The sequence below is a fragment of the Crassostrea angulata genome, chromosome 8 (genome assembly GCF_025612915.1).
Source record: "Crassostrea angulata isolate pt1a10 chromosome 8, ASM2561291v2, whole genome shotgun sequence".
Lineage (NCBI taxonomy): Eukaryota > Metazoa > Mollusca > Bivalvia > Ostreida > Ostreidae > Magallana > Magallana angulata.
In genome coordinates, this window is record NC_069118.1 from 27,689,620 (window position 1) to 27,716,984 (window position 27,365).

General features: G+C 34.6%; 3 protein-coding genes and 2 long non-coding RNA genes across 8 annotated transcripts in view; 3 read left to right on the forward strand and 2 right to left on the reverse strand.

The window, feature by feature from the left end:
- LOC128160857 (uncharacterized) overlaps positions 1-5,171 on the forward strand; it is a 198,272-nt gene extending 193,101 nt beyond the window's left edge. Inside the window, exon 28 of the mRNA XM_052824167.1 lies at positions 3,434-5,171. The gene's annotated coding sequence lies outside the window, so the exon portion shown is untranslated. The remainder of the gene's footprint in view (positions 1-3,433) is intronic.
- A 3,232-nt stretch (positions 5,172-8,403) lies between these two features.
- Positions 8,404-11,013, forward strand: LOC128157811 (uncharacterized). 2 transcript variants are annotated; one of them, XR_008239863.1, is made up of 4 exons: positions 8,404-8,643; positions 9,018-9,089; positions 10,495-10,661; positions 10,878-11,013. It is a non-coding gene; the product is annotated as an uncharacterized LOC128157811 (long non-coding RNA). The 2 variants fall into 2 exon arrangements; XR_008239862.1 differs by lacking the exon at positions 8,404-8,643 and adding an exon at positions 8,653-8,707.
- On the reverse strand, positions 9,947-10,998 carry LOC128157810 (uncharacterized). Its single transcript, XM_052820442.1, has 2 exons — positions 10,868-10,998; positions 9,947-10,763 (listed from the first exon to the last, which is right to left on the reverse strand). The coding sequence occupies exons 1-2, from the start codon at positions 10,990-10,992 to the stop codon at positions 10,373-10,375; spliced, it is 516 nt and encodes a 171-aa protein (XP_052676402.1). The 5' UTR covers positions 10,993-10,998; the 3' UTR covers positions 9,947-10,372.
- Positions 11,014-11,116: 103 nt separating the features above from the next.
- Positions 11,117-13,694, forward strand: LOC128157812 (uncharacterized). Its single transcript, XR_008239864.1, has 2 exons — positions 11,117-11,187; positions 11,377-13,694. It is a non-coding gene; the product is annotated as an uncharacterized LOC128157812 (long non-coding RNA).
- Positions 13,695-17,450: 3,756 nt separating this feature from the next.
- On the reverse strand, positions 17,451-25,695 carry LOC128160663 (uncharacterized). 3 transcript variants are annotated; one of them, XM_052824027.1, is made up of 4 exons: positions 25,172-25,362; positions 24,788-24,946; positions 23,416-23,678; positions 17,451-20,395 (listed from the first exon to the last, which is right to left on the reverse strand). In XM_052824027.1, the coding sequence occupies exons 3-4, from the start codon at positions 23,645-23,647 to the stop codon at positions 19,821-19,823; spliced, it is 807 nt and encodes a 268-aa protein (XP_052679987.1). In that variant the 5' UTR covers positions 23,648-23,678; positions 24,788-24,946; positions 25,172-25,362; the 3' UTR covers positions 17,451-19,820. The 3 variants fall into 3 exon arrangements, with proteins under 3 accessions (XP_052679987.1, XP_052679986.1, XP_052679985.1); XM_052824026.1 differs by adding an exon at positions 25,442-25,695 and having other exon boundaries at positions 20,254-23,678; positions 25,172-25,205; XM_052824025.1 differs by adding an exon at positions 25,442-25,695 and having other exon boundaries at positions 20,254-23,678; positions 25,172-25,263.
- Positions 25,696-27,365: the final 1,670 nt, after the last annotated feature.

Here is a 27,365-nt window from a genome sequence, read left to right on the forward strand (position 1 = left end):
TTGGATCATTTTCCAACCTAGATCTCGTGAGAAAACACTTAGAGAAATTGGAATACTTGTTTAAAATATAGCGTGAGCCAAGGGCTTCCTGTAAATACAAGATGGCGAGTGTTAATTGTCTTTTTACGTTTTTTTATGTACAGTCATTGGACAAAAGTATTCGTCGGTGACGTCAAAATGGCGGCGATTTGTTTACATTAACTACTCAATAAAAACTTCTCTCCTGATTTTAATATTCGTTGTCTTACCTTAATATTTTGTGAGATTGCCCTTCATTTTAATTACTTCTTGTAGACGGGTTGGAATGGTGTCATATAGCTGGCGAATATAATCAACCGATATGTTTTGCCAGAAACGTGTCACTTCCGCGATCAGCTGATCTTTAGAATCAATGGTGTTTCTTGTACACTGCAGGTGTCTTTTAAGTTTTAACCAAATATTTTCAATGATATTAATATCGGGAGACTGGGCTGGCCATGATGTAGTGTTTACATTATTTTCTTCCATATAGGCATTGAGTAATCGCGATCTATGAACGGGGGCATTGTCATCTTGAAACACATAATTTCCATGAGGAAAATGTCGAACAATAACGGGCCACAAATTGTTTTCTAATATTTCAATATATTTTTCAGAGTTAATATTACCGTTAACACTGGTCAATGTTCCAACACCATCGTAACAAATACAACCCCAGATCATAACAGACAGTTTTCTCTTCGATGGCGGGCACACGAGATGGGGGTTGTCAACTTCGTCGGTCTTTCGCCAGATATATACGCGGTTGTTATTGCCTATTTCTACTTGACATTCATCACTAAATATCCAGTCCTTCCAGTGATCATCAACAGTCCAGTTTTTTCTTTCTCTGCACCAAGAAACGCGTTTTTTCCTGTTACATACTCTGACGACCATCTTCTTTTTCTGCACCGGTCTATTATATCCCATTTTAAATAATTTTCTCCTGACAGTCTTTGAACAAAAAGTAGAATCTTTTGCATTATTTATTTCACTCGTTATGTCATCCAGTGTCCCTCTGCTGTTAGTTTTCACGATTCTTGAAAGTTGGACTTCATCGCGCACGGTGAACTTCGGCTTCCGCCCAGATCGATGCCTGTTTTCCATACTTCCATGAACTTCAAATTTTTTAATAATACTACCAATAGTAGTCCTTGATATTCCAAACAACCTCCCAATTTTTGCCTTATTCTTCTCTGTCTTATAAGCTTCTACAACTTTCATTCTCACAGCCACCGGAATTTCCTCTAATTTATGAGGGGGCATTTTCCCGAGCTTTGTTTATAGAAAATTTTGACAGCCGACAAAAATTTTGAACTCTGACGTAATCTAGAAACTATGACGTATTTATGAGAAGAAATTCCGAACCCGACGTGCTTTCTATAAATAGCACGATACAAAAATAGCCGCGACGAATTTACTACATCAAAGGCATTTTGACGCCAGCGACGAATACTTTTGTCCAATGACTGTACATTGAATAGTACACTTTTTACCATGATTGAAACAGGGTTTTCAGTAGAGAGAATAAGAGGAAAGTTGATAATGAAAGAGTGGGAAGGAAATTAAAATAATTAATGAAGTTATAAATAAGAATGTGAACATTAGGAGGAAACAGATCAAGGTAAAAATGAAAGAAAGAGTTTGAAACTCAAATATAGTTATTTGTAAAACATAAAATCGAAATCCAATTGAATTTTACAAAATACCGATTATCATTATCTGTAAATGGTACATGTATATTAACTCACAGCAAAAAAAAAAATCATCTGGGTTTCATTTTCAAAATATATTTATTGAAAAAGAGTTATAGTGATATCTAATGAAATGCTTTTCAATAAAAACACCGGTTTGTGTAAAACCTGTTAATAATTATTGTTCAGTAAATAAGACAGTTTGTTTAAGTGCACCCCACTTCTATAATCTTTCAATTGAGTTTCACAGAATTAGTCACACATTACCACATGTGGCTTGGGTACCTGCCAAGTGTCATGTTTGATTACTGCAGTTCTTTTTTAAAGTTTATGTAATAAAAAGAATGTGCTTAATAAAGAAAGGTTTTGCACAATTCTTGTGGGTTATTTGATTATTATATTTAAAGAAGTTATTTAAAAAACGAAATGTCCCATGTATGCCTTGTTATATTTAGTCAAAACTGGAAGTAGAGGAGAAAAAACAAAATGAAAACATGTCAGCTAATCCAAGTCTATTGGTGAATCATGTAATTTTTCCAGTTAGTATTAATTAATTTTAGCAATAGCCATGGTCGGTTATTATAATAGATCGCTTAAAACAGTTATTTTTCCTGACAAAATAACTAATATATATCAAGCGGGGTCAACTATACTGATATGCCATTAAAACATACATATTTTGTGTGATGTGTGATACAGGGCTCAAAGTTGCGACTTAAATTCAGGTTTTGCGACATAAATTAAAAACCAGTGGCCATTTGGCGACCAAAAATATCCGCCCGGTTCGTTTTTAAAAATTCTACACCGGTTCAAAAATCTTTCAAAATATAAACAAAATGGCGGACTATTTAAACAACATGACATTTTTTGGTCCTATATTAATAAATACAAAGAAAAGACTTCGTCCAGTGGAAGTTTTATATGCCAAACTGCACAAGACAAATATGTTTAGTAATGTTTGTGAGAATTTTACATAACGCGAAGGTAAACTTATTTTGTTACGCCAATGTGAAAGAACTTTGTACAAGATATTCCTTTTACATATCCACTCAAAACAGAATGTACAATTTTTGAGATTTTAGTAGACTTGTCTCCCAAGAATCAATGAAAAAGAGAACTTAAGTGTAAAAAATATTTTAATAATGAGTGTGATGTGTCATTTGGACCGATATGACTGGATGGATGGAAATTATTTTTTTTTTTTTGCTAGATGTGAAACAAATAAAAACTTTTTCAACAATACACTTCTTTTATTATTTTCTGCAGTATATTTAATGTCAGAGAGAAAATATTCAGATATCTTAATGCTGCATTAATTTTTACTAACAGCGACCTGAATTTGAAAATGGCGAGTTAAATTCAAAGTAGGTTACCATTTGGCGACTTAGTCCAAAAGGCTATTTTGAGCCCTGAGATAAATGATTTAGTATATCTTATTTTTTCATCATTATAATTATACTCAAATATTCAATAGATTTTAAATCGCAGAATTTTTATTTCGGCGAATATAGTGAAAATTAACTTTGTGAGTTAATTTCCTGCTATACAGTACCTGGTACTCAGACTCGCACACCAACATATTTGCATGTTTTAATTAGGATATAAAATTTCAATATGATTATCTACATTAGTGGAAGTTGTGTTGTTAATTCATTCTAGCATCCATTTTATTTTTACAATGTTTTATTGTTGTAATGCACCTATTGTTCTTTAATTTGTAGCCTATTGGAGTCATGGAGCAAAAGGATTCATGTTGGAATTTTATAGGACTGTTCAAGTAGCAAGCCTTTAAGCATTACATGTGGAATTGATATTGAATAACGAAGAAATTCTTGATTTCCATTCAAAGTCAGGAATGGTGAACATTTAAAAAGCATCTCTAGTCTCATGTTGAAGAATTCATAATGCAGTCTACAACCTGAAGAGCAATTTTTATAATTATTAGCTTCTTGCAGAAGAATTTATATTGGAGTCTGTAAATAGAAGATATTTCATATTTAGAAGATTTCATATTGGAATCTTCAGTTAGAGGATTTCATATTGGAATCTTCATTTAGAAGATTTCATATTGGAGTCTTCATTTAGAAGATTTCATATTGGAATCTTCAGTTAGAAGATTTCATATTGGAATCTTCATTTAGAAGATTTCATATTGGAGTCTTCATTTAGAAGATTTCGTATTGGAGTCTTCATATAGAAGATTTCATATTGAAGTCTTCATTTAGGAGATTTCATATTAGAGTCTTATAGAAGATTTTTTTCTTTCTTTTTTAATTTATTTAAAAAAATTTAAATTGGGAAATTCCCTGTAGGATGATTCATTTTTGAGTGAGTCAGGAGATTATTTTGGAGTCTGTCTGCAGAAATATCTTCAAAAAATTCAATTTGGAAGTTAACCAGAATATTTCATGCTGGATTTTATCTTATGTGCAACAAGTTCATCATGGAGTCTTCCGTGGAGATAACTTATGTGAGAGTGGAATCTTCAAGCTTTTGTTTAAAATACTAACACAGAGAACAGTATTCAAATCTATAACTATTTTTTTTTCAAACTGAAAGACTCAATTTGAAATGACATTTTGTGGGTCAGTACCAAGGCCATGCTCTAGGTATGAACAGTTTCTAAGGTTGATAAAACAGGACTACCAACAGCCTCGATTGAAGTCATCTTTTCGTAAGTTCTTACAATCTTCCACTGGGTCGCATGCTGACTGACGTTTTTCATACTAATTGTTAGACCGTAATGAATAACCTAATTGTCTGCAGCTTTTCTCCATTTTACCGATTACGACAAATAGCACACGGCGGGTGTGACTGGTCAGCAGAGGATGCTTACTCCCCCTTGGCACCCGAACCTATCTCTAATTCTTTTAGAGGTCTTTGTTTGCTTTGCTCCTGTATTTTGACTTTTGATTTTGAACACTGTTTATTATCACCACATGTCATCATCAAAACTTACTTTGAAAAAAATTATCTTGTCGAAAACTCTATAGAAAATATACTTTGATTTATCACATGTTTAGCTCAATATCACTCGTGTAATAAATTTTTGATTGTACACTGTATTCTTAAACAATGTGACGTCATAATCAAACATTAAAGGTAGCTTAGGCAGTTGATTGACATAGAATAAAAGAGTAAAAAAATATTTCTTTTGAAAAATGTGGAGTTGTTAATGTGAAGCATTTAATGCTGTTTTATTTGCTTTCATGAATTGATAAAAACCTATGTTCGAAAATGAAATGTTTGTTTGTTAATCTTTAGAGAACTTTTTTCTGTGTGTAAAGTTTTTTACACATCTTGTAATGATATGTTGAGCAGTTCACAATTAAAGTTTTTATAGAAAAGATTGGGGTTAACCAAGAGACATGGTAAAGCATGTGATAAAAAGAATCTCTCACCAAGGCTCAAGGATAGAAAGCACACTATGAGTTCAATAAAAATCAGATACCAGGCACGTAGCATCGTTTTTATTAGTGGGGGGGCCAGACCCATCCAAAAAGGGAAATTTAAAGTTTTCCAAAAATCTTCAAAATCCTAATCCGTGGGGGGGGGGGGGGGGGGGGGGGGGGGGGGTGGACTCAACTATACTTCCCAAAAAAAATTCTTCCCTACCAAAACTTTTTTTCCTCCAAATCATGAAATTCCTAATCCGTGGGGGGGGGGGGGGGGGGGGACTTCAATTTGACTACTCATTTCCTAATTTTCATACCAATTTTTTACTAACTTCCAAAAAAGTGCGGGGGCCAACTCCATGATAATTCATTTTTTTATATGTAAATTTTTAAAAAATTTGTTGCTGCAAGAAAAAGTGGGGGGGCCAGTCCCCCCCTGGCCCCCCCTGATGCTACGTGCCTGGATACCATAGCAAATCATGAGATTCTATATGTATCAACTGATCTGAATATCTAGAAAAGGACTATATGTTGTATTATGCATTTCTCGTCCCCAAAATTAAAGTTCTGTGATCTTTTTAAATAAGGTGGAATATAGTTGAAATCATATTGAAAGTAAGTGTGAAAAAGGTTTTCACCACAGTGACGTCATAATGTAGAAATGACATTATGAATTAATTGCCTTATTTCTTGCAGATGACCAGAGGACATATGGTTAGGATAAAATTAAAATGCAGTTATAGAGTCCTTGAATTAATTGATTTCACAGACAAATATGCTGAATGGAGTTACTGTTAGGGCGAGTGCAGCAGGAACTTCACATTTTGCATTTATCCTTGTTGTTAAGACAACTGTATCCCATGGACTTTTCCCTAAAACAAAATCACTTGGTTGCACCAGGCTTACTGTCAGGGTCTCAATTCTCTCTTTCAGTTGCATGTCCTGCTTTATCTGTTGATTCATTTTTATCTGATTTATTTGAATTTCATGTCTATAATTGCAGAAAAGTTTGTCCTTTCTCAGGACGGGGAATGTTTTTTGGTGGCATGCTGGCAGCTGCTTACCTTTTTAATTTCTGTGCACTATAAATGTCAAAGGACTATATATGGTTTCCGCTTAAAATGGCCCCCTAAAATGAACATTGTCATTTTACTGTAATTCTTTGTTTTATTTGTACAAATATACATTTGAAGTTATCTCATAATTTTCATTTTGATTTTAGTGCCCACAATTTAAAAATATGACATCATAAAGTTAACCTTTTCCCGCCTTTTTCTCATTTTTAGCATAAAACGGCTTGATTTGAAATAGTTTTTCTTTAAGGAAACATTGAGCGATTGCTTGAACAAAAAAAATATTTTCACCAAAGATATAACTCTCCAATACTTATAAGTGACAAAAAGTTCATTGTTGTTCAAAGAATCGCTCTATATTTCTCATTCGAAAAAAGATAAGAAAAATGACCATTTTTGACTGATTTTAATTGAATTATAAAAATAGCGTCACTTCTGACGTCATATACTGCCAGTGAGTGCGTATAAATCAAATAAATAGGTGAAAAACATATTTTATGTCAACTCTTTTATAAAATAACACAACAAATTAATGTACCTGAATCATTTAAAAAATAGCAAATTATGGGGGCCAAATTTGACTTATATATAGTTCTTTATGGCATTAACCAACCGAAAAACACTGAACTATTTGATAAGATACTAAAGAAAACAAAGACATGATTATGCTTTGCTGTACAACTTTTGACTACTATTTTTGTGATTGGCTTCGGCCGATCACAGTTGTGTCCATATGAGGTATCCGGCAAATTTAACTATTTGCGCACGCATTGCGCCTCGCACTATTTTATTTACTATGCAATGACCACCTTATTTAAATCTATAAATAGATGAGGATTACTATAAACGTTACTCTTATCATTTTACCCTGATAATAAAACATTTTTAGGGTTACATACATAATAATTCAAATCACTTTTTTTTTATATATGAGTAAGAATATGAGTCGGAAGTATGATTCGCCTACTAAGTGTAAAGTTCATTCTTGCCTTGCCATTTCGGAAGTCATTAAAACGGTGTTATATATATTTTACTGCATGTAGCGTATATATATTTTACTGCATGTAGCATTTATTATATTAACAGAGTTGACCAATGGTATTACATGTCGATCATTCTTGTTTATCCCCTCACGCAGCTTGTTGTGAGGGGGATATAGCATCGCTGCTGTGTGTGTATGTATGTATGTATGTGTGTCCATTTCAGCCTTTAAGCAAAATTCAAAGAAAACTCTTGCATGCATGTGTATCAAACTTCGTACACTTCATAAGCATGTTTAAAGGAAAAACCCTATTTATTTTCAAGGAATTCTGTTGTAATTTTAAAATATGTAGGACTTCCAGTTTGTGAAAGTAAACATTTCAAATCAACAACATGATATTTTGTTGGATGTAAGCCCTGTAAAGGTAAGAAGCAAACGTTTTTGAGAAATGGGGAGTTGAAAGGATGTCCAAAGTGAAAAACTGAAGCAAGCAGGAGATTAAGTTCACCCTAATTTTTTTTAATAATCGAAACAAGCAGCCGTCTAAGCCGAATTTCGGGCTACATTTAACAAATTACTTAGAGAAAAACAGGTTCATAATTCAGTAGATACTTTGACAACTATTGTCAACATGATTAACCGGGAATTCATTTCATGTTAATTGCTGAAGATATGTTACTCTTTTTTAAGAATATTGGGGTTAAAACTATGACATGTTAACTTGAGTTTTCTCATAGAGCAGACTATGAATCGCCAGATCTTCGCTACGTTTCCTTTTCAATATGAAACTTCAATTTGCCTACACTAATTGTCTACATGCGTAATGTATGTCACTGGATAAAGAGAATTTATTAAACTAAATTACTAATGTTTAACACATGTGTGGTGTGTTTTCCCTAGTAACGGTAGGAATTGTACAACTAAGTAAATGCACCCATCCCCCATGGATACACAGAGCGTGCATGAGGATAGGAATAAACAAAATATTTTAATTCAAAATGGTTTTCAAGAAGTTAAATATTTGGTCTCTTCAATTACATGTTTATTTCTGAATAATGCATTTCCCCGCACAATATTTTCATTTCGCGAGGGGATGCTCCGCTTTGTAGTGCCCTTGTTAAGCTTAAAATAATAGTGATTGTTAAAGCATTGTAGCGAAAGAGATTCCAAGCGTTGATGCTCAAAGTTAAAACATGTACCAGGTATTTTATAAGTGATGATATATGTGCCAGCAGCTAGGGCACAGCATTTTTGAAATTTATGCACCATTATTTAATTGAATGCAACAATGGCAAAGAGTGCATGGTTATCCCAATCATTGCTTAAAGGTCTTGCGCAAGGAAATAGCCAATTAAACTTAAATTAACTTAGTCATTTGTAGTTCAATATATATAGAGACAATTTCTTTTCTTTCTTCCATATTTGGCACCTTTTTTTAAGGCCTACAGTATTGAAATTGGACTGAGTGGAACTGAATTAAGGTATACTTCACTCACCTTGGCTTCTACTTTTTAAGACACTACATCAAAGATGGCAACTTAAATGGTTTGTTAAACTTTTTACCGGTACATTGTTCATTTGGATTGTAAATTGTCATAGCTCAGTGGTTAAATTATTGGGCTTCTGAACCGCAGATCATGAGTTCGAATCCACCTGAAGCTTTTGTTAATGTTTACTGAATTAAATTTTTGAAATAATTTTTCAACCAAAATTGCACATTTGTTTGTCTATTTGACTTTAATACTTCCTAACTATTATCATATCTTTCATAATCAAGTAATTTTCTGCGGATTTGAGGAAATATTTAAAGGTGTAGTTAGCTACCTTAAATGGAATTAAATGGAACTATTTTTAGATGTGCATGATGCAACTTCTTGGATGGTGTTGAGTTTGTTTGTCAGCATGTGAAACCCACATGTATTTGGGGGTAGGTATGTTTACTATTTTTCTTAAAAGCTGCATAAGTGTTAGTTTTCCGATCCCAAATTTTTCTTTAAGCACTCAACAATGATTTCTCTTTCATTAATAATATACTGAGAGTATAAGTAATCAATTAAAGGGGCAACGAAAGATATTAATATGATTTGTAGAACTTGTTTATCAATCATTGTAAAATAAAAAAGGTTCAGTCAGTTTAAAGGGGCATCGTCACGATTTTGGTCAAAAATTATTTTTCCAATTTTAAGGTCAAACGACACGTTCCTCGAGAATTTTTTATGTATCTCCTCGTAATAAAGAGTTCCAATAGAAAATATTAATTTAATAATTACTTTAAAAATGATCAAAATTTACTTGGAATCGGTAATACGTCTAGATGGTTGAGTGGTTTGAACCGTGGTCGCTCACTTTTAGAAGCGTATAAGTTCAAGAGGTCCTGAGTTCAAAGCCCTGCCCAGGTGGAGATATAGTTCTAATATAGTGAATTTCACTGTGCTGTAGATGTATTTATTTTTATATCAGCAGTTCAAGGGTTTTTTCAAGAAGATTATATACTAGGAAATTGCATACTCTAGTATTTTGCAGAAATGCCTGGTAAGGTACCCTAATTTTTTGCAAGAAAGCTTGTCAAAGTAGTAGTAAACCATTAACAAATTCCTGGAAAAAGTTATCTAAAATTGAGGAACGTATGTGTTGTCTGACCTTAATGTTTACAATGCTTCAGTAAGGCATTTTTAATAGTCGGCCAAAATTTGATCATATAGTGATCGTCTGGATTGGCAATCGTTCTGATTTTTCTTATGCACCGCCTTCTAAATGCGCATAAGAAATGGGTTCCCTAAAGTATTAAAAGTATTACAAGATGTTTATTCCATTTATTCAACTAAATTATTATAATTAGGGACACACTGATGATGTGTTGTATTATTAGAGGAACATGTAAATTGCAAGAACATGTTTCCAATCCTTTTGTGTAACTTATACAATTAAATATGTTCAATTCCATGTGTTGTAACCTCGTATTCAAAGTATGAACCTGTGAAAATTGTTTTCAGACTGTTTTAAGCAGAAAGAAAATAATTTATTTTTGAATATTGAAATTTCTTCAATTTTTGTAACCGTTATGAGTTATTGTATTACAAATGCATCAATACCTATTTTATAAGGAAATACACGAGTTTTTATTAAAAAGCAGCACAAAATATTACTCATTTACATTTTTATTCTAATATGATTTGAATTTTTTTATGTACGACTATTAGTACAGAAATTCTAATTAACGATATCAATAAAAGAAAATGTTAGCTCGACGCCTTTGTTGTCGTTCTGTCTTTGAGTGTCAAAGAAGTGATGCAGGTCTTTGTGGTTTTCAATTACATGCCCTTGCTTTCCAGATGCACCAGAAGCAGCAGCACTGTCTCTATCACTGGTGAAATGGGAAATGATAAGTGGACGACCAATACTATGAAGCTCATTAATGCATTCCGCAGCCCATCTCTTTTCGTCTCCAATGGTGGTGTCTAGAGGAATTGTTGCAGTGCAGTCTTCATGTCTTGGGCAGGTAACTTCCTTTTCCTTGGCTCTAAGATGAATGCCTTTCCTGCACAGCTGTTTATTGCCACAAAACGCTGCCACAACATTTTTTCTTCTTGGTAACATTTCTCTAAAAATTGAAGTAGAAGGAAGAAATAAAAAAGGAGAAGGGGTCTGGGGGGTTTAGCTTATAGCTAGATTGTGTTTGAAATGCAATAATAGCAGGTTAATTACGTCATTTTAGGTGGGGGAATTCCCCGCCCTCGGGTCTTAGAAACAACCCTGGAGTCACTTGTGTGGCAGCATATATGATGCTGTTTTTCTGATGGCACTGAAGAGGACTTTGATATGCTGGGCATATCCTTCTGCTCTTATAGATGCATTGGCAAGTCCACATTTTTTGTTAAGGTCTTGAATGTCCTGCCTTATTCTTTCCAGGGTTTTTTTGTTCACATTAGTGATGATTTTGCCTACTTTGTTGCAGGAATGTTGATGCTGGTTCGATGTTTGCACAAAGAAGCATACCACGCATACCCTAAAAAAATTGCTACGAGGTAGTTAATATATTCAGTAGCATAAAATAATTTTCAATGAAATATTATATTTATAAGCCATATATTTACAACTTTTATATCTAAAATTATACCATACAATCGTTTAATTGAAACATTGATTAGATTTTGATAAATGTGGTCTCGAGTTCTCTAACGACTAATAATTCTTCATGTTGTTTGTTTTTTTAGGCAGTTGCAGTGAGTTTTTTTTCACTATCCCAAATGAAAAGAGGAATAGTTTGAAGACATTTATAGAATTCATGATGTTTTATAAAGTGGTCCCAAGCATATTGATTAAAAAACTACGATGCACATTTCCAGGTTTTGGTTCTCAACAAATAACTGGACAACTTATTGTGTGTGTTACCGTGATATGATTCCCAACAGACAAATCATGTGTGTTACCATGATATGATTCCAGATTGATTACTTACTTACCATGCTATAATACCTGACAGGACTGGACAACTTAATGTGTCTCGTACTGTACTATGATTCCGAACAAATTGATGGACAACATACTACAATTGTGAGAATGTTAGATTTTTTTATACCCCGCAAACGAAGTTTAGGGGGGTACAACTTTGTCCCCCCTAAAGAATTTTTTACTACTGCATGGAACAGTCTGAAAATTTGTATATATGTTGATCACCATCTGAAGTTGTGCACCTGGAATTTTTTTAAGATCAGACAAGATTTAATGATTTTATGACAGTTTTCATTTTCCTTATTCTATAAATTGTACACTGATGTTGAAAAGTAAGGAAAATAATCCTTACAGATTTTATTAATTAATTAATAGTATTAAAACACTCTAAAATATATTTATATAAATACATTCAGATGGAGGTTTTTTGTCTTTATGTCTTAACTAAATTTATTTTTTATAAGTATTCTATCAATGCAAAATTTTTGTTTGCCAATGCTTAGGAGCTAATAAGAACATCAAAGACAAGTGTGGCTGAATTCATTTGTCCCAAGGCAGCCATTATCTGAGCCATGGCTTAGATGGAGCATTTGTTTAGGGAAAATTGATAATCTGTAAAATGAAGAGTGGTTTTGGGGCTATTTTAAAAACTGGTTCATGTAAACCAAAAGTTTCTATCATTATAAGGAAATGAAAAACATCATTATTAATAAAGAAGTTAACTATTTTTAGAAGTTGTTTAAATTTATTAGTTAAGTAAATTGATGATAGGGCAATGATTTAAATGAAATTCAAAATTACTATTATGATAATAGTGTTTTGGCAGTTTTAAAATTGTTTGTAATATTAAATTTTCTTTTTTACATATTTTTACATAGTATGGTAATTATGGTAATGTTTGGGGAGTTTATTAAATTTAACAAGCTCATCAAAGAAAACATGTAATATAGTCACCGGGAATGAAATTCACTTCGCTGTAAGCATCAATTCATTAAAAACGTGTTCACTATAACCGTGTTTTACTGTAAATAAAAAAAATATCATCAGATCCATAAATTTGTAAATGTATTACTGTTATACATATGCATTTACAGTGAAATTCGGACAATTTTGATTTTTCTCTGTTAACTTTTTTTTTTTTACAATTCTAGAATTTTTTTTATTTGTATGTGTTCCTAACCTTTATTATTCAATTCAATTATTTGTCCCATTTGAAATTAGCCATGCGGGGGTATTTGTCCCATTAGGACAGTTCTAGTTAAGCTTAGAATTCCATTGTATTACCTTGATAAAAAAGTTTTTGCTCACCTGAACCAGAGGCTCAAGTGAGCTTTTCTGATTAAAATTTGTCCATTGTCTGTCGTTGTTGGCTGTTTCTATAAAGCTATGAATTAACTATAGGTTTCCATAAGAAATAGAGGGAATAATACTTGGTTGATGTAAATATTTAAGAATAATCAGAAATTTGTTGGAATTATGTAGAAATTTTATTCTCATAATCAATTTGTCCAGAAAAGCTGAATTTTGTGTGGAAGCATCCTCAGATGGTGCATATTAATGTTCAAATCATGATCCCAGGGGGTAGGATGGGGCCATAATGGAGAAGGGGGGTTCAAATTCTGACAAAGGAATTTATAGTGAAACATCTTTAAGAATCTTCTTCTCTAAAACCTATTGGCCAGAAAAGCTTTAACCGACGTGAAAGCATCCTCAAGTAGTGTATATTCAAGTCTATTCAAATCATGATCCCCAGGGTAAGGTATGGGCCAAAATGCATGATTAATATTAAGAGAATAATTATTTGGAATCTTTATCTTTTAAAGGGCCTCAATATTAAATGTTAAATTTTTAAAAAGGTGGGGAAAATTTTAAGCTATACATATTTTGCTTACAAAATATTTTGAAAGATGTTTTATATTTTACTTAACTGTATATCAGTTGGCCATTGTTGCTCAGGTGAGTGATGTGGCCCTTAGGCCTCTTGTTCTTAAATGGAATTTGCATTTCGGATTCTTTTTATAATTTCTGTTATGAAAACTTTTTGTACATCATGAAAAATACAATAAAATGCTGTGTTTTTTATTTGTTTTCATTATAGTTTCAAATTATGGTCATTATTCTCCATGACAAAGAAGGGAAAGTTAAGGGTTGAATCATTTCAACTAATAAGTACCATTTACATTCTGTAGTTGTTTTGTTAACCAGCTTCTTAAAAGAAAGGTTAAAATATATGCTAACATGATCATTCACTTTGGTTTTTTAGATGAAAATAACAATGTTAGACCCTCCTTAAAATATATAAATTTAGGAAGCATTGTAAAGTTGACCAATGAATTTGCACCCCCACAGGCATGTTTTCACATATTTATACCCCAGCAAAAAATTTGACTGTCTGTCCGACTGTTCAATTGTGTCATATCTTTCATACGGAGAAACAATGGAAGTTCCCACTTCACACAATTATTGCTTATGACCTAAGATCTTGACCCAAGGTCATTTGTGCAAGTTCAAGGTTACTTAAAGAAAAATTACTTATTCCTGTCTGGTCTATATCTTTCTTATGGAGAAACACTGGAAGTCATTGGTTCACATAATGATTGCTTATGATCTGAGGGTGTACATGTTCAAGGGGAAAAAATTGCATAATTCCTGTGAAGGCCAATATCTTCCCGGGTTGTGATGGATAATGATTACAAGCTACAAACTAGACACAAAGATTCCCTGTGACCTGGAAATATGTCCAGACCTTAGTTCAATTTTGCAAGTAGCTTTAAGGTCACTGGAAGAAAAATGGTGCTTTCAATGAGGTACTCAACTTATCTGGTTCTGCACATAAATAAAAATTTCTAAATTAGGCCTACTTAAAGATATGAATTTCTAGCATGTATTTAACTTGAAAATGAAAAAAAAATAGCTTCTGTGCCATCTGCACATGGTGGATAGTCATCGAAACTATTAACTGGTGGCATTTGATTTCCCTCCTTTTTAAATTCGAAACACCTCTGAAGTAATCTGAAGTAAAATTCAAAGTTTGATAACTCATTTGTTTATCATAAAAAATTCTGCATGGCGGACAAATTAAAGTTACTTCGGTTTAATAAAATATCTATTTACTGACTATTCAGACGATAGCAAGTTTATTGTCCCCCTCTACAGCAATTATTTCACGAGGCGAAAATAGTTGCTGTCTTGGGGGACAATAAACTTGCTATCGTCCTCATAGCATTATGATGTCATTCTAAGAGTTATGACTTCAAGTTTCGTAATAAAATTGAAACTTGACATATTATTGTTATAAAAGCTTTATTTTAATTGTTTTATTTACTTTTTATCATTAAAACAAAGGCAGTCGGTAAGATATAATCATTATATGGTTTGTAGTTGACCTAATATAGTGTATCCATGTTCCGTAAATTCCATATGGGGGCTCCAGCTCCACTCTTGGCCCATATGGAACTTGCTGATTATGTATAAACTATATTAGGTTAACTTTACACCTGTGGAGTGTGTGCTATCAACAATTGATCAAGATTAAATAATCCAAGCAAATAAGATTAAGGTGGTATTGGCCAGACACTTCAATATTGTGACGTTACAATACTGATGTGTTCATGCTTACTTTCAAAATTGATGATGAAATTCAGTTTAATTTTAAATCTTTTTTTTTTTTGCTTCATAGATATTTTACCGAACAGCATCAGTTGCGAATCTGTACATCATGAGTACGAATCCAGCTGGGTCTTGAAGAATTTTTACCTTTCCAATATCTTTTTCGACAAATAGTGTAAAATTGAAAATTTCTAAACCGTTGAAAATATTTTGATTATTATGTACTTTAATCCACATTTAAATACCGTCGGGTGACCAAGTTGACATTTGATTGGTACAAAAATAAATCCAAATGCATGACATTCCTTAAGAAATAGAGTGTTAAAATTTCAAGCATCTGCGAGAAATAGTTGCTGAGAAATCTTTAATGAAAATTTGTTAAAAATTTATGCTAAAAATAAACAAAGTTGTTTTTAAAAAGAAGTTGATGTCCGATTGGTACAAGAAAAGACCATATGAAATGGCATGTCTAAACAAAGAGTGTGTTAAAATTTCGAACATCTGCAATGAGTAGTTGCTGAGGAAAATGCAACAAAAAAATTTCATACAGACAGAAGGATGGACAGACAGACAGGTAGACAGACATACATACAAGGGTAAAACAGTATACCCCCTTCTTCTTTGGAGCAGGGCTATAATTATTGTGAAGTTAGTTAATTGCCTTAATCATTCATTTCCAATAAACCAGCTATAGATAGCAAAAATGAAAGCAAGGTGGTGGACATGCTCTGGCTGATCCAAATCAGAGGGAGTTTGCATCAAAATATATACTTGCAATAAAATAATATTAATAATAATGAGCCATTTCGTTTCTGGAATGCATGATTTTAGTTTCTCTCCAGAACGATTCTGCAAGAAAGCGGATTGACTAATTAACATCATTGCAGATAGCAATGGAAAATACCTTGGATGGGACAATTAATCTTGATTAAATACAAATAAATAGCATGTACTTGTGTTTATATATATAGATAACGTATACATTTTTATACCACTGATAGAAAAATAGAAATCAGTAAAAAAAAAATGTGATGTTTGATTGGAGAGCAGTCGTCGCTAAAATTGCCTTGATATCTAGTGTACCTGTGTTATCTCCTACAGCATGAATAAAATATTTGCAACATACCAATATTCAAGTTCAATTTGAATGTTTACATATTAATCTTCAAATTTGAACAAATATCTCACGGATTTAACCATAAAAACATCAAGGGTGGAGAAACTTTAATTGTGCTAGCAATTCTGAGAAAAAGTATACCACAAATTGCCAATTCCATTTAATAGGTTTAAGAAAAATATGGCCATTTAAGTGAACCCACCATTTCCCAGGTTTATAGGGCTCTCCTTAAGTAAACATCTTTATCTGACCTTTTAGAGGTTAATTGTTGTTCATGCAGCCTCATTTAATATTGTAATGAAAATTCCTTTGATATGTAAATAGGGCAACCAGGGTCAATCAAAGATATTCAATCATAAGCTATTCCTTCGGTGTGGTAATGGTCTCAAACATTTTGATGACCCTGCAATGAGTCAGCAGACTTGACGAAGGGTATAAATAGGAAGCGCGTCTGCGCATAGTTGTTAGTCTGCTGGTAGACGCAGAGGAGAGAAGACTTCATTCAGAGAGCAGAGTTACAGCGATAATCGTAGGTACGGTTTATGTTTCATTTGAGGGACCCCAAAATACTGCAGGTGGACCATTTGAAACATTAGAGTATATCATATAGTCCAGGAGTATAGACTCAGAAATAAATAAGTTCGGACTAGGTTCAGAACAGGGTCTAAACGGTGGTTTGAAACAGTGGTTTCAGACCAAGTGTTGTACAAGGATAGCTGAAGGAAAATTATACATTACAAATTGGAATCATTGTTTTTGATTTAATTTGATGAAAAGTGTTTAAGAGTTGATTTTACTCCAATCAATTAGAAACGTAGGAAACATTAAGGGAAAATTATTATCCATGGTTTGAACCCACATTACACGTTACAATATGAATTTTAACCCTATTCAAATTACGTACTACATACATCTACATCATGATATTATCATGATAAAAGCATCATATCACTTAGAAATACATTTACATGTATACCCTCCCCCTAATTCTTTTGATTTTCATAAAAAGCATTAGTTGCATGCATGCGTGTATAATTATGAAACTTGTGGCAATTTCCTTGAGTCACTGATTTCTCATGCACACATATTTGAAAACAACCATCACTGATACTAAAAATAATTTTATTGATCTTTTTTGGTTATTGAATGATTTGTAACATTTTTATTCAACAACAAAAAAATCAAGCCACCCGGCCTGCATGTGATTTCTTAATTTGTTTCCTTAAAAAAAAAGGTAAGGTAATAATCATAGTTAGTTAATATATCTTATCTATTTTGGGGTCTAGTCTCCTTTCCTAAAACAGGAAGACATACAAGTGAAATTGAAACATACCCTGATAGCTAGAAACAGATTTGAGAATTCCTTATATGAAAAATGTTCAAATTTTACATGTGTTTCAACATTTTTGATATGCATTAATATATACAATAAAAGGGTAAAAATATGTTGCTTCTTGTTCATTTCAAAGTAATTATCATAGCAGATGTTATCTCAGAAAAGTGCGCAACAAAGCACAAATAGTAAAACATTTATAAATTTCTTTAATTTTATTTCAAATCTGGCGATGATTGGGCACGGCTGTTTAAGGGTAATGGGCCGCCATACATGACAAAGGGCATGCCCCAAATTTCAAAATTCAACACATCAAGTAACATCATACTGTAGTTCACATAATTCAACAAATTCAAACAAAGTTCAAAGTTCATTCCAAGTTCACTCAAAGTTCAAAGTTCATTCCAAGTTCACTCAAAGTTCAAATGTTTAATACCTTGACTCTGGGAGGTGCAGAAGTCAAGAATTTACGATTGACCCTTGGGAGGTGCAGGGGTCGATGTCCACATAATAATACATGCACTAGTCTGAAATGACCAGCGCCGCTCATTCATGCCAATCAGGTGTAAGTGCACACGTGTAGCATAAAACAGCCGTACCGGATGACAGGTCCTTACAGGGTTTCTGAAAAATAAAACAGAGAACAACCAGCAGATACCTTTTCAAAAGGGAGGGATGGGTGGGTTATTTGCAGCACGTGCTTATCAAAGATAAAAATATAATATTAACTTAACCAACCTATCTTCTCAGCAACAGGAAGTGAAAGAAAGATTATTGGGCTTGGGCTTTAATTTATATATTCAATGGGGAGATAACTCTAGTAATAAAGTGCGTGACAAAGGGGAGATAATGGTGTCGGCCCTTTCATCGATAACACCATCCAATGCATAAAGAATTGGATGTAAATATTATCTCAGAAAAGTGCGCAACAAAACACAAATAGTAAAACATTTATAAATTTCTTTAATTTTATTTCAAATCTGGCGATGATTGGGCACGGCTGTTTAAGGGTAATGGGCCGCCATACATGACAAAGGGCATGCCCCAAATTTCAAAATTCAACACATCAAGTAACATCATACTGTAGTTCACATAATTCAACAAATTCAAACAAAGTTCAAAGTTCATTCCAAGTTCACTCAAAGTTCAAAGTTCATTCCAAGTTCACTCAAAGTTCAAATGTTTAATACCTTGACTCTGGGAGGTGCAGAAGTCAAGAATTTACGATTGACCCTTGGGAGGTGCAGGGGTCGATGTCCACATAATAATACATGCACTAGTCTGAAATGACCAGCGCCGCTCATTCATGCCAATCAGGTGTAAGTGCACACGTGTAGCATAAAACAGCCGTACCGGATGACAGGTCCTTACAGGGTTTCTGAAAAATAAAACAGAGAACAACCAGCAGATACCTTTTCAAAAGGGAGGGATGGGTGGGTTATTTGCAGCACGTGCTTATCAAAGATAAAAATATAATATTAACTTAACCAACCTATCTTCTCAGCAACAGGAAGTGAAAGAAAGATTATTGGGCTTGGGCTTTAATTTATATATTCAATGGGGAGATAACTCTAGTAATAAAGTGCGTGACAAAGGGGAGATAATGGTGTCGGCCCTTTCATCGATAACACCATCCAATGCATAAAGAATTGGATGTAAATATTATCTCAGAAAAGTGCGCAACAAAACACAAATAGTAAAACATTTATAAATTTCTTTAATTTTATTTCAAATCTGGCGATGATTGGGCACGGCTGTTTAAGGGTAATGAGCCGCCATACATGACAAAGGGCATGCCCCAAATTTCAAAATTCAACACATCAAGTAACATCATACATGTAGTTAACATAATTCAACAAATTCAAACAAAGTTCAAAGTTCATTCAAAGTTCAAAGTTCACAGGTTTAATACCTTGACTCTGGGAGGTGCAGAAGTCAAGAATTTACGATTGACCCTTGGGAGGTGCAGGGGTCGATGTCCACATAATAATATATGCACTAGTCTGAAATGACCAGCGCCGCTCATTCACGCCATAAGTTCCCAAACTCGAAAGCAGCTATGGAGCTTAAGAGATTGGGAACTCCGCCACCATATGTGTGGGGGTATGAGCGGATTTAACTTACAACCGTGCCCTAGGGTAAGCTTGCTAAGCCGGATAACAAGCATGCCCTTTTGTTAAGATAGCCTCAAGACCCCCCTGAAGAGTATTTAGGAAAACAGCATTAGCCAATTTTGACAAGTGTACTCCATCACAGAAGAACAAGGAGTCACGCTTTATATCAGGATGGCGGATAATTGCGCCGTCATACCGCAAGGCTAACCTGGATGCACAAGAATTAAGGCGTTTACGTTGTGATTCCATAGCACGAGAGTTTTGAGAATAACGCCATTGTATGCAAGACCAAATGACCTTAGAATGTGGGAAGTTGGTTTGAATAAATTGAAAAAGCTTCATGCAAACTAGCCTGAGTTTTCTAATAGAAGTCTCCCCTAAGTCATTTCCCCCACAGTGTATTAAAATGACATTAGGTGCAGGACCCACCTTTGCAAGGGTTTTAAGCTTCTGCTCTACTTGAGACAATTTCAGGCCACTGTACCCCTGCCACCATAATGAAATATTTAGCCTTTTCAGGTTCAGGTGAAGACCTCCAGGTCTTAAAAATGCTTCTAATTGAGCATGCTTCAGTATTGAGGACCCCACTAACCACACTTTTTGTTTGTCTACAATAGATAAGCAAAGCCTATGAGTTAGAATTTTGGTATGCGAAGTGACAAAAAAGAGGCCCTGCAGTCAACGGACGGACACTTAAATATTTCTCAACAAGCTTGAATGGACACGCAACTCCCTCAGATTTACCAATTTGCAAAATGGTATCTTTTCCTACCTGGTCAGTCTTGGAATGATTGAGATTGATTAACAATAGCTGTTTATCAGGGTCTAGAGTTAGATTTTCCATACCAAGTACAATATTGTTCGGAATTTAACAGTCAATTCACCGACGCGAAATAAACCATGAAATGCCAGTGAAAATGCTGCCGAGAAAAGACTTGTTTCATAAGAATTAGTGCATGTAGTGGGTAAAACCAAAATTATTTTTTCAAGCAAGTCTTTAGTTATAGGCAGTCTTGTATCAGAATTGTGATTTAATCGTTTCATGCCCTGCAAAAGCTTTGTAACTAAAAAGTGAGAAGTTGGGTCCCTTATTCCTTGTAACTTGCAGTGGTAAGAAATTGCAGACAAATACGAATGCACCGTTGAATAAGCAAGGCCAGATGTTGATAGATGCAATAAGTACTGAACCACCGAACATAGTGTTAGAGGCCAATATGCAAGTGCGAACTGATGACAAAATTTTTGATACGACAGTAAACCGACTTTTTGAACCCTGTGTGTGTTATCGGATATTGTAGCTTCTAGCAGCCGATCAAGTTCAAACTTGAAATAAGGTTGTGAAATGACTGGGCGATGGGTTCGGGGTCCCTCCTTGCGTTTGGTGCGGTCTGGCGAAACCTGGTCCACTGTTTACGAGAAATGGCATCAGCAATATTATTAGATTTAGTTGAAATATATTCAGCACGAAATAAAATGTTGTGTCGCATGCATTTTAAGACAAATGCTCTAACTAATACCATGACAAGCTCAGATTTAGAGGTTAGTTTGTTCAAAACTGCAACCAATGCATGATTGTCTATGTGAAATGTAATTTTTTTGTTGGCTAATTTGTTGCCCCAAATGATAACAGATAAAACCACAGGGATAAACTCTAATAGGGTCATGTCGTGATGCCCATCGATATATTTCCAATTTTTGGGCCAACTAAAGAAACACCACTCCCCATTCAAATACGCCCCACATCCTAGTTGAGCAGACCCTGAGCTATCGGTGAACAAATTAAGATTTTGATCTGAATACCATTCTTCTTCTAAGAAATAAACCACACCGTTAAAATCCTCCAAAAACCTACACTACATAAAAATATCCTCCCGCATAGATTGAGTAACTCTTAGGTAATGATGTGGTTCCGTGACACCGATGGTGGCGTCATACAGGCGCCGTACAAATGCACGGCCTGGCCGAATTGCCCTTGTAAAGAAATTAAGTTTTCCCAGCACTGACTGCAACTGCTTAAGTGTGACTTTTTTGAGTGGGAACAATTGTTTTAAAAGATTTTGGAGTTCAACACATTTTGGATAAGGTACTCTAACCAGCATTTCAATAGTGTCGATTTCCAAACCTAAAAATGTTAAGCAAGTGGTAGGACCTACAGTTTTATCCTCAGCTAAAGGTACCCCTATATCATGACAAATACTATGAAATGTAGACATGGTGTCCTTACAAACAGAAGCATTGTGACCCGCAAATATGAAGTCGTCCAAATAGTAGTCTATTAATGTGTCTACATGAGATTTTATTATTGCCAACCAGTTTAAAAATGTTGCAAATTCTTCAAAGACCTTACATGACACAGAACACCCCATTGGTAAACACTTATCAATGTAGTACATATCATCAAACATAAAACCAAGTAGGTCAAAATCCCCTGGACATATTGGCAAAAGTCTAAAAGCTGATTTTATATCGCATTTTGCTATAAATGCCCCCTGACCAATTTTAGCAATCATCTGTATAACCGAGTCAAAAGATGTATATTTAACTGAGCTTTCCTCTGGGTCTTTGAAAAAATTTACGCTATTGAATTTAGGAAATGAGAGGTGTGTTATAAATCTCCAACCAGATTTGTCCCCCTTTGGCACCACTCCGATAGGAGATATGCGGAGGTTTGAAATTGGTAGATCCCGAAATGGCCCCCCAACCCGTCCTAATTCTACTTCCTTCATTATTTTTTCTCGAAGCTCGTTGTGATGTTCATACGCAGATATCAAATTTTTTGATTGAATATGAATTCTTGGCCCCGTGTAATATAATTGAAAACCCTGGGAAAACCCTAAAATAATTTTTTCGCAGTCTGAGTTTTTGGATAATCTGACAAGTACTTCTCAAGTGCCGGGAGTTTAATAGGGGTTTTGCCGAGGCCCCACACCTTGTGGGTTTGTAAATCAAAAACGGGGGCGCAGGTTGTTGGGGTTCTGGGGTCCCCTGAAATGCGATTGTTGTGTCCTGGGTTGATTGTTAGCATGTTGTGTTGGGAATCTGGGGGCACGAAAATTATGCATATGAGTTTGAGCAAGAGTGCAGTGTATCATAGCATGCTGGCCGCTACAACGTAAACAACTGTGAGTGTACGTGCAAGGAAACTTTTCGCAAGACCCTTTGAAATTGAAGTTGTAGCACTTTCCTATGGATGTAGCTCTGGGCAGGGTTTGAGGAGCATTAACGGTTGAAGTTGGGGTCATGTACATTAACCAGAGCTCAGAATCCACTTCCTCCCATGATGATGCTGGATTATGAGCCATACGTAACCTATACTGAACATCGTATTCTTTCCATCCCATTGCTCCCCTATTAGCCCCCATCCTAACACAATGCATGTATTTCAAAAGCTCTATGGATTTAGCAGGGTGGCCACTAAGATAAATCCCAGCAAATATAAACATGAGATCAGTCCACTGTTCTATGGTATCAACATTTTTGGGGTTAGCATCCTTGGATATTATTTCCCCCATATTATTTACAATTAATTTTTTCTCATCCCCACCAGGTCTAGGAGGTAATAGAGAGGCCAGATCAATATACTGCCCTTCTATAATTTTTTGTTTAATTGCGTTGCTAACGTGCATACCTAGCATGTTGTGGATCGATGGGACTGCTGGAGGAATATCGTCCATGCATATGGCATAAGAAGATGACGTCGTTGTCCTTGATGGTTGCGTGACCTCCGAATTGGTTTGCACCGGTTCTGATGGGCCATCATCCATTATACCATTGGGTCGCTGCTCCCTGGTCCTTGCCGTTCTACTTTCGCTCGCCCTTGTCATCTCAATTCTCATCCGTTTGGACCGCCGTGGTGGCATTTTAATCAGTTGATAATTCGCAATATGTAGTCTTTAGAAATAAACAAGTGTTAATTTAAAAAAAATTGATTTCAAAATTAGTCTACAATTGTTTTATCTATGGATGAAATTTTTTTTTTTTATTTTATCATATTTTTTTTGTATGAATGTTTGTTTGTTTCATATCTAAAAACGTATTTTTTATTGGAAATAAGATAAAATTCACAATCGGATAAAATCAGACATCTAAAAATGGTAGGATCGGGCCAACTTTGTAGGTTAGGTCGGGTTACCCGAAACACACAACTTTTTTTTTTAGGCCTAAACTTACATCAAATATTCTTGTGGGACCACAGTCTTAACAAATGAGAATCAATAATATGTCAAGATGCTTACATATATGTAACATCTGAATGTAACATATAACTTTTTAAGTTAAAAAAAATTATTATTTTTTTGAATTTTTTCCTATGGAGAATCGGCCTTAGATATGGCCCCACTCTATCCTGAAAGGTAATGATTTGGACAAAGTAAAATCTATGATATCAGAGGATGCTTCAACATAGTTATTTTTTATATTTATATATATTATTGCTTTTATGGCAAATTAGTTTTTTAGATGATTTTAATTACTCTACAATATCAATTCTTATGTAAAATTTTGAAACCCCATTGTGGCCCACCCATACCCCCGAGGATCATTTATTTGAATCTACATTACCAGAGGATGCTTCAACACAAGTTTAAGCTTTTCTGGCCAATTAGTTTTTAAGGATCCTCGACACCCCATGACTCCTTTTTTTATGACAGTAAGTCACAACATGGCGATTTTAGCGAATTGTGAAACAGTTTATACAACCAAACTTTGTTGTATATCTCTGTGGCGCAGTGGGTGTTCCTTTAGTCTACCAACTTGCAGGTCTCGAGTTCAAATACTGCAGGGTTTTTTTATTTTCATTAACAGCGGTAAAATTTTAAAAGTTTATTTTTCCCCAATGAGTAAGATAACTTTTAAGATAATTTTTAAGTCGAACACATGCTAAAAATCCATATCTTTAAGTAATTTAGAAGAATGGGCTTGTAGGCAGAACTTTTCCCAGGTGTGTGGAGGACCCCTAAAGGAAAGAATTCTAAAAATTCATATGTATTGAAGTATCGTACCTGGGGCTATATAGATCATGGATATATAATTGGCCTAGGTAGCTGAGGGGTAGAGCTCCTGACTAGAGTTGCAGGCGTCCTGGGTTCGATTTGCGGTCCAGCCATATGTTTTCATTGTATTTATATGCTCATTACTTAGGTACAGTATAAATTTGACCCCTGAAATTTAATTGACAACTGATTTAATACCAGAATACTGCAATATGTAGCGCTTCTACAGAGCAATTAACAACAATGATAATGGAATAATATATACACATACATCAGAGACATAAATAACATAGATTTGTATAACACACACTGAGTTATATATTAATATACACACAAGTGGTCTATGTTTTCTACTGATTGATATTATTAATAAAAGAATTATAGTGCACTTACTATTTATATAGTGCTTGGTATCTATGTTGTTGAGCTGAATTAACAACATAACAGTCCCACATTTAGTTCAACATGACACAAATTCATGAAAACTGAAATTCCAAAAAATGCATATAGTATTTGGACCAAAAAAAAAAATGAACCGGAAATTGCAAACAGCTGATCGATCGGAGTTTCCAGAAGTAACAATAAACATGATAAAGTCGGGTTGGTTATTGCATGAGCGCAGAGTACAGAATTTGCATGCAAACGGACAAAATACGCATGTACCTTTTTTCTTTTCTTTTCTACACTGGATGCTTTCGATGATTTGATAGAAGGGGATTCTCACTCTCAGGCACGTGACAAAACGCTCCTTTGGATCCGCGTACAGTGTATTTTCCAGCCGATTCCGTGCGATAGACCCTATATATTTTGAATTTCTCAGGACAGATAAAAGACAAGAAATGGAATTGATTTTTTACCAACCAATTTCTTTAGCTTTAGGTGTAAATACTTTCCTCGAAGTCAGGGGCCCCTCTGTTTAACTTTGATCCGCGGCAGAGAACACGGTGACGAAAATTACTTGGAATACATGAACGAAATATTATCCCGCCCCCCCCCCCCCCCAAAAAAATAAAATTTAAAGGTGGCCGGGGGGGGGGGGGTAAATAATATAGGGCCTGTGCTTTGTATAGCTTATTATGGTGCCTCATATATCATCAAGCCCAGCCCAAATGCTGATTACAGACAAACGCGAGAATGGGGTATCCTACGGGGAATCTAAGCACATGTTTTTGTTTCTTTTACCTTTCTGAACTTATTTTTTGATAAGTATAGTATATATAGTATATACAGAGATCTACTTTACATAGATTTCTAAAAGGGTATTTTCAATTTTTGTCCCCATCCCCCGAAGACCTCCCGCTGATGTTTTAGCATCATATGCACAATTATTGAGCGTCGACACCTTGGCTTTTTATTTTTAACGTTAACGACTTTCTTGATCTCTTGGATTGTTTAGGTGCATTACAGTTTTTTAAACTTAAACGACTTTCTTGATCTTTGGATTGTTAAGGTGCATTACAGAAGACAATAAGGTAACTCTCTCTCTCTCTCTCTCTCTCTCATCTCTCTCTCTCTCTCTCTCTCTCTCTCTCTCTCTCTCTCTCTCACACACACCAGGGACGTATATACTAAGTAGTATATAGTATATACGTCCCTGCACACACACACAATATATACTTATTTTATGAAAACTAGACCAGCTTGCAATGTGTATGTAAACAGCTATCTTGTGAAATCCTTATCGCAATCTTTGTATCTTTTACGCAACGGCCCAGATACATGTACATCTAGCATGACTACGTCGAGCCGATGCCAACGTATGAGTCCAAACACTTGTACAGAATTAAACCTAAGGTCGATTAAACTGCAAAAATGAAAATCAATCCAAAACGATATGCGTCAATATTAGATTTTTTTACATAGACTATCATCATGGGTTGAATTTGCCATGAAGTATTTGCTTGATTCAATGATTTGTAAACACTCAAACTGAGTCATCATGCATTTTCAGTTTAGAGCGAGAGAGAGAGAGAGAGAGAGAGAGAGAGAGAGAGAGAGAGAGAGAGAGAGAGAGAGAGAAAGAACACATCCGACAGCTCTTTTCAATAATTTTAATGTCGGAAGTACTCGGGACACCTCGTGCAATTTTTCAACGTTATCATCCGGGCTTTTTACTGGCTGATGCAATGCAATATCTCTGTAGACTTTCTATTTTGGGATGTGTATTGAAACCCAAAGCGGTAGAGGGGGCGTTTCAAAACAGATAATATGGACATTTTTCATATTAGTGGATGAGCGTAGTTTTAGCACAAAGGCATTTATTATTATCGAAATATCAAGCGAAAAGTGGTGGAAGCAAAAACTCGGGACAGAGTATAGTCAGATTTTTTTTTTGTCTTTGCATTACTGAGAAATAACCTTGAAAATTTAGCACTTGAAAAAATTCTTCCCCACTTATCGTTCTTGATTTTGTGTAAACAATGCATTTATTAAAACTGGTGTAATTTCAAAGTTGTTTATCGATTTGATTTTTAGTAATTTTTGCATATGTATGTGAACGCGTCTTTCTTTTTCAGTTGAGATCTTCTGATTTCGTAGTACAAATGACTTACTTTGGTCCTTAATGAATAAAACTATCAGCTTATCA

Excerpts from the sequence above, each read along its gene's own strand:
- LOC128157810 (XM_052820442.1), bottom strand. The coding sequence starts at position 10,992 with ATGCCCAGCATATCAAAGTCCTCTTCAGTGCCATCAGAAAAACAGCAT. Across the intron at positions 10,764-10,867 it reads ATTCCCCCACCTAAAATGAC|AGAAATGTTACCAAGAAGAA; the intron begins GTAATTAACCTG and ends TTCAATTTTTAG.
- LOC128160663 (XM_052824026.1), bottom strand. The coding sequence starts at position 23,647 with ATGCCACCACGGCGGTCCAAACGGATGAGAATTGAGATGACAAGGGCG.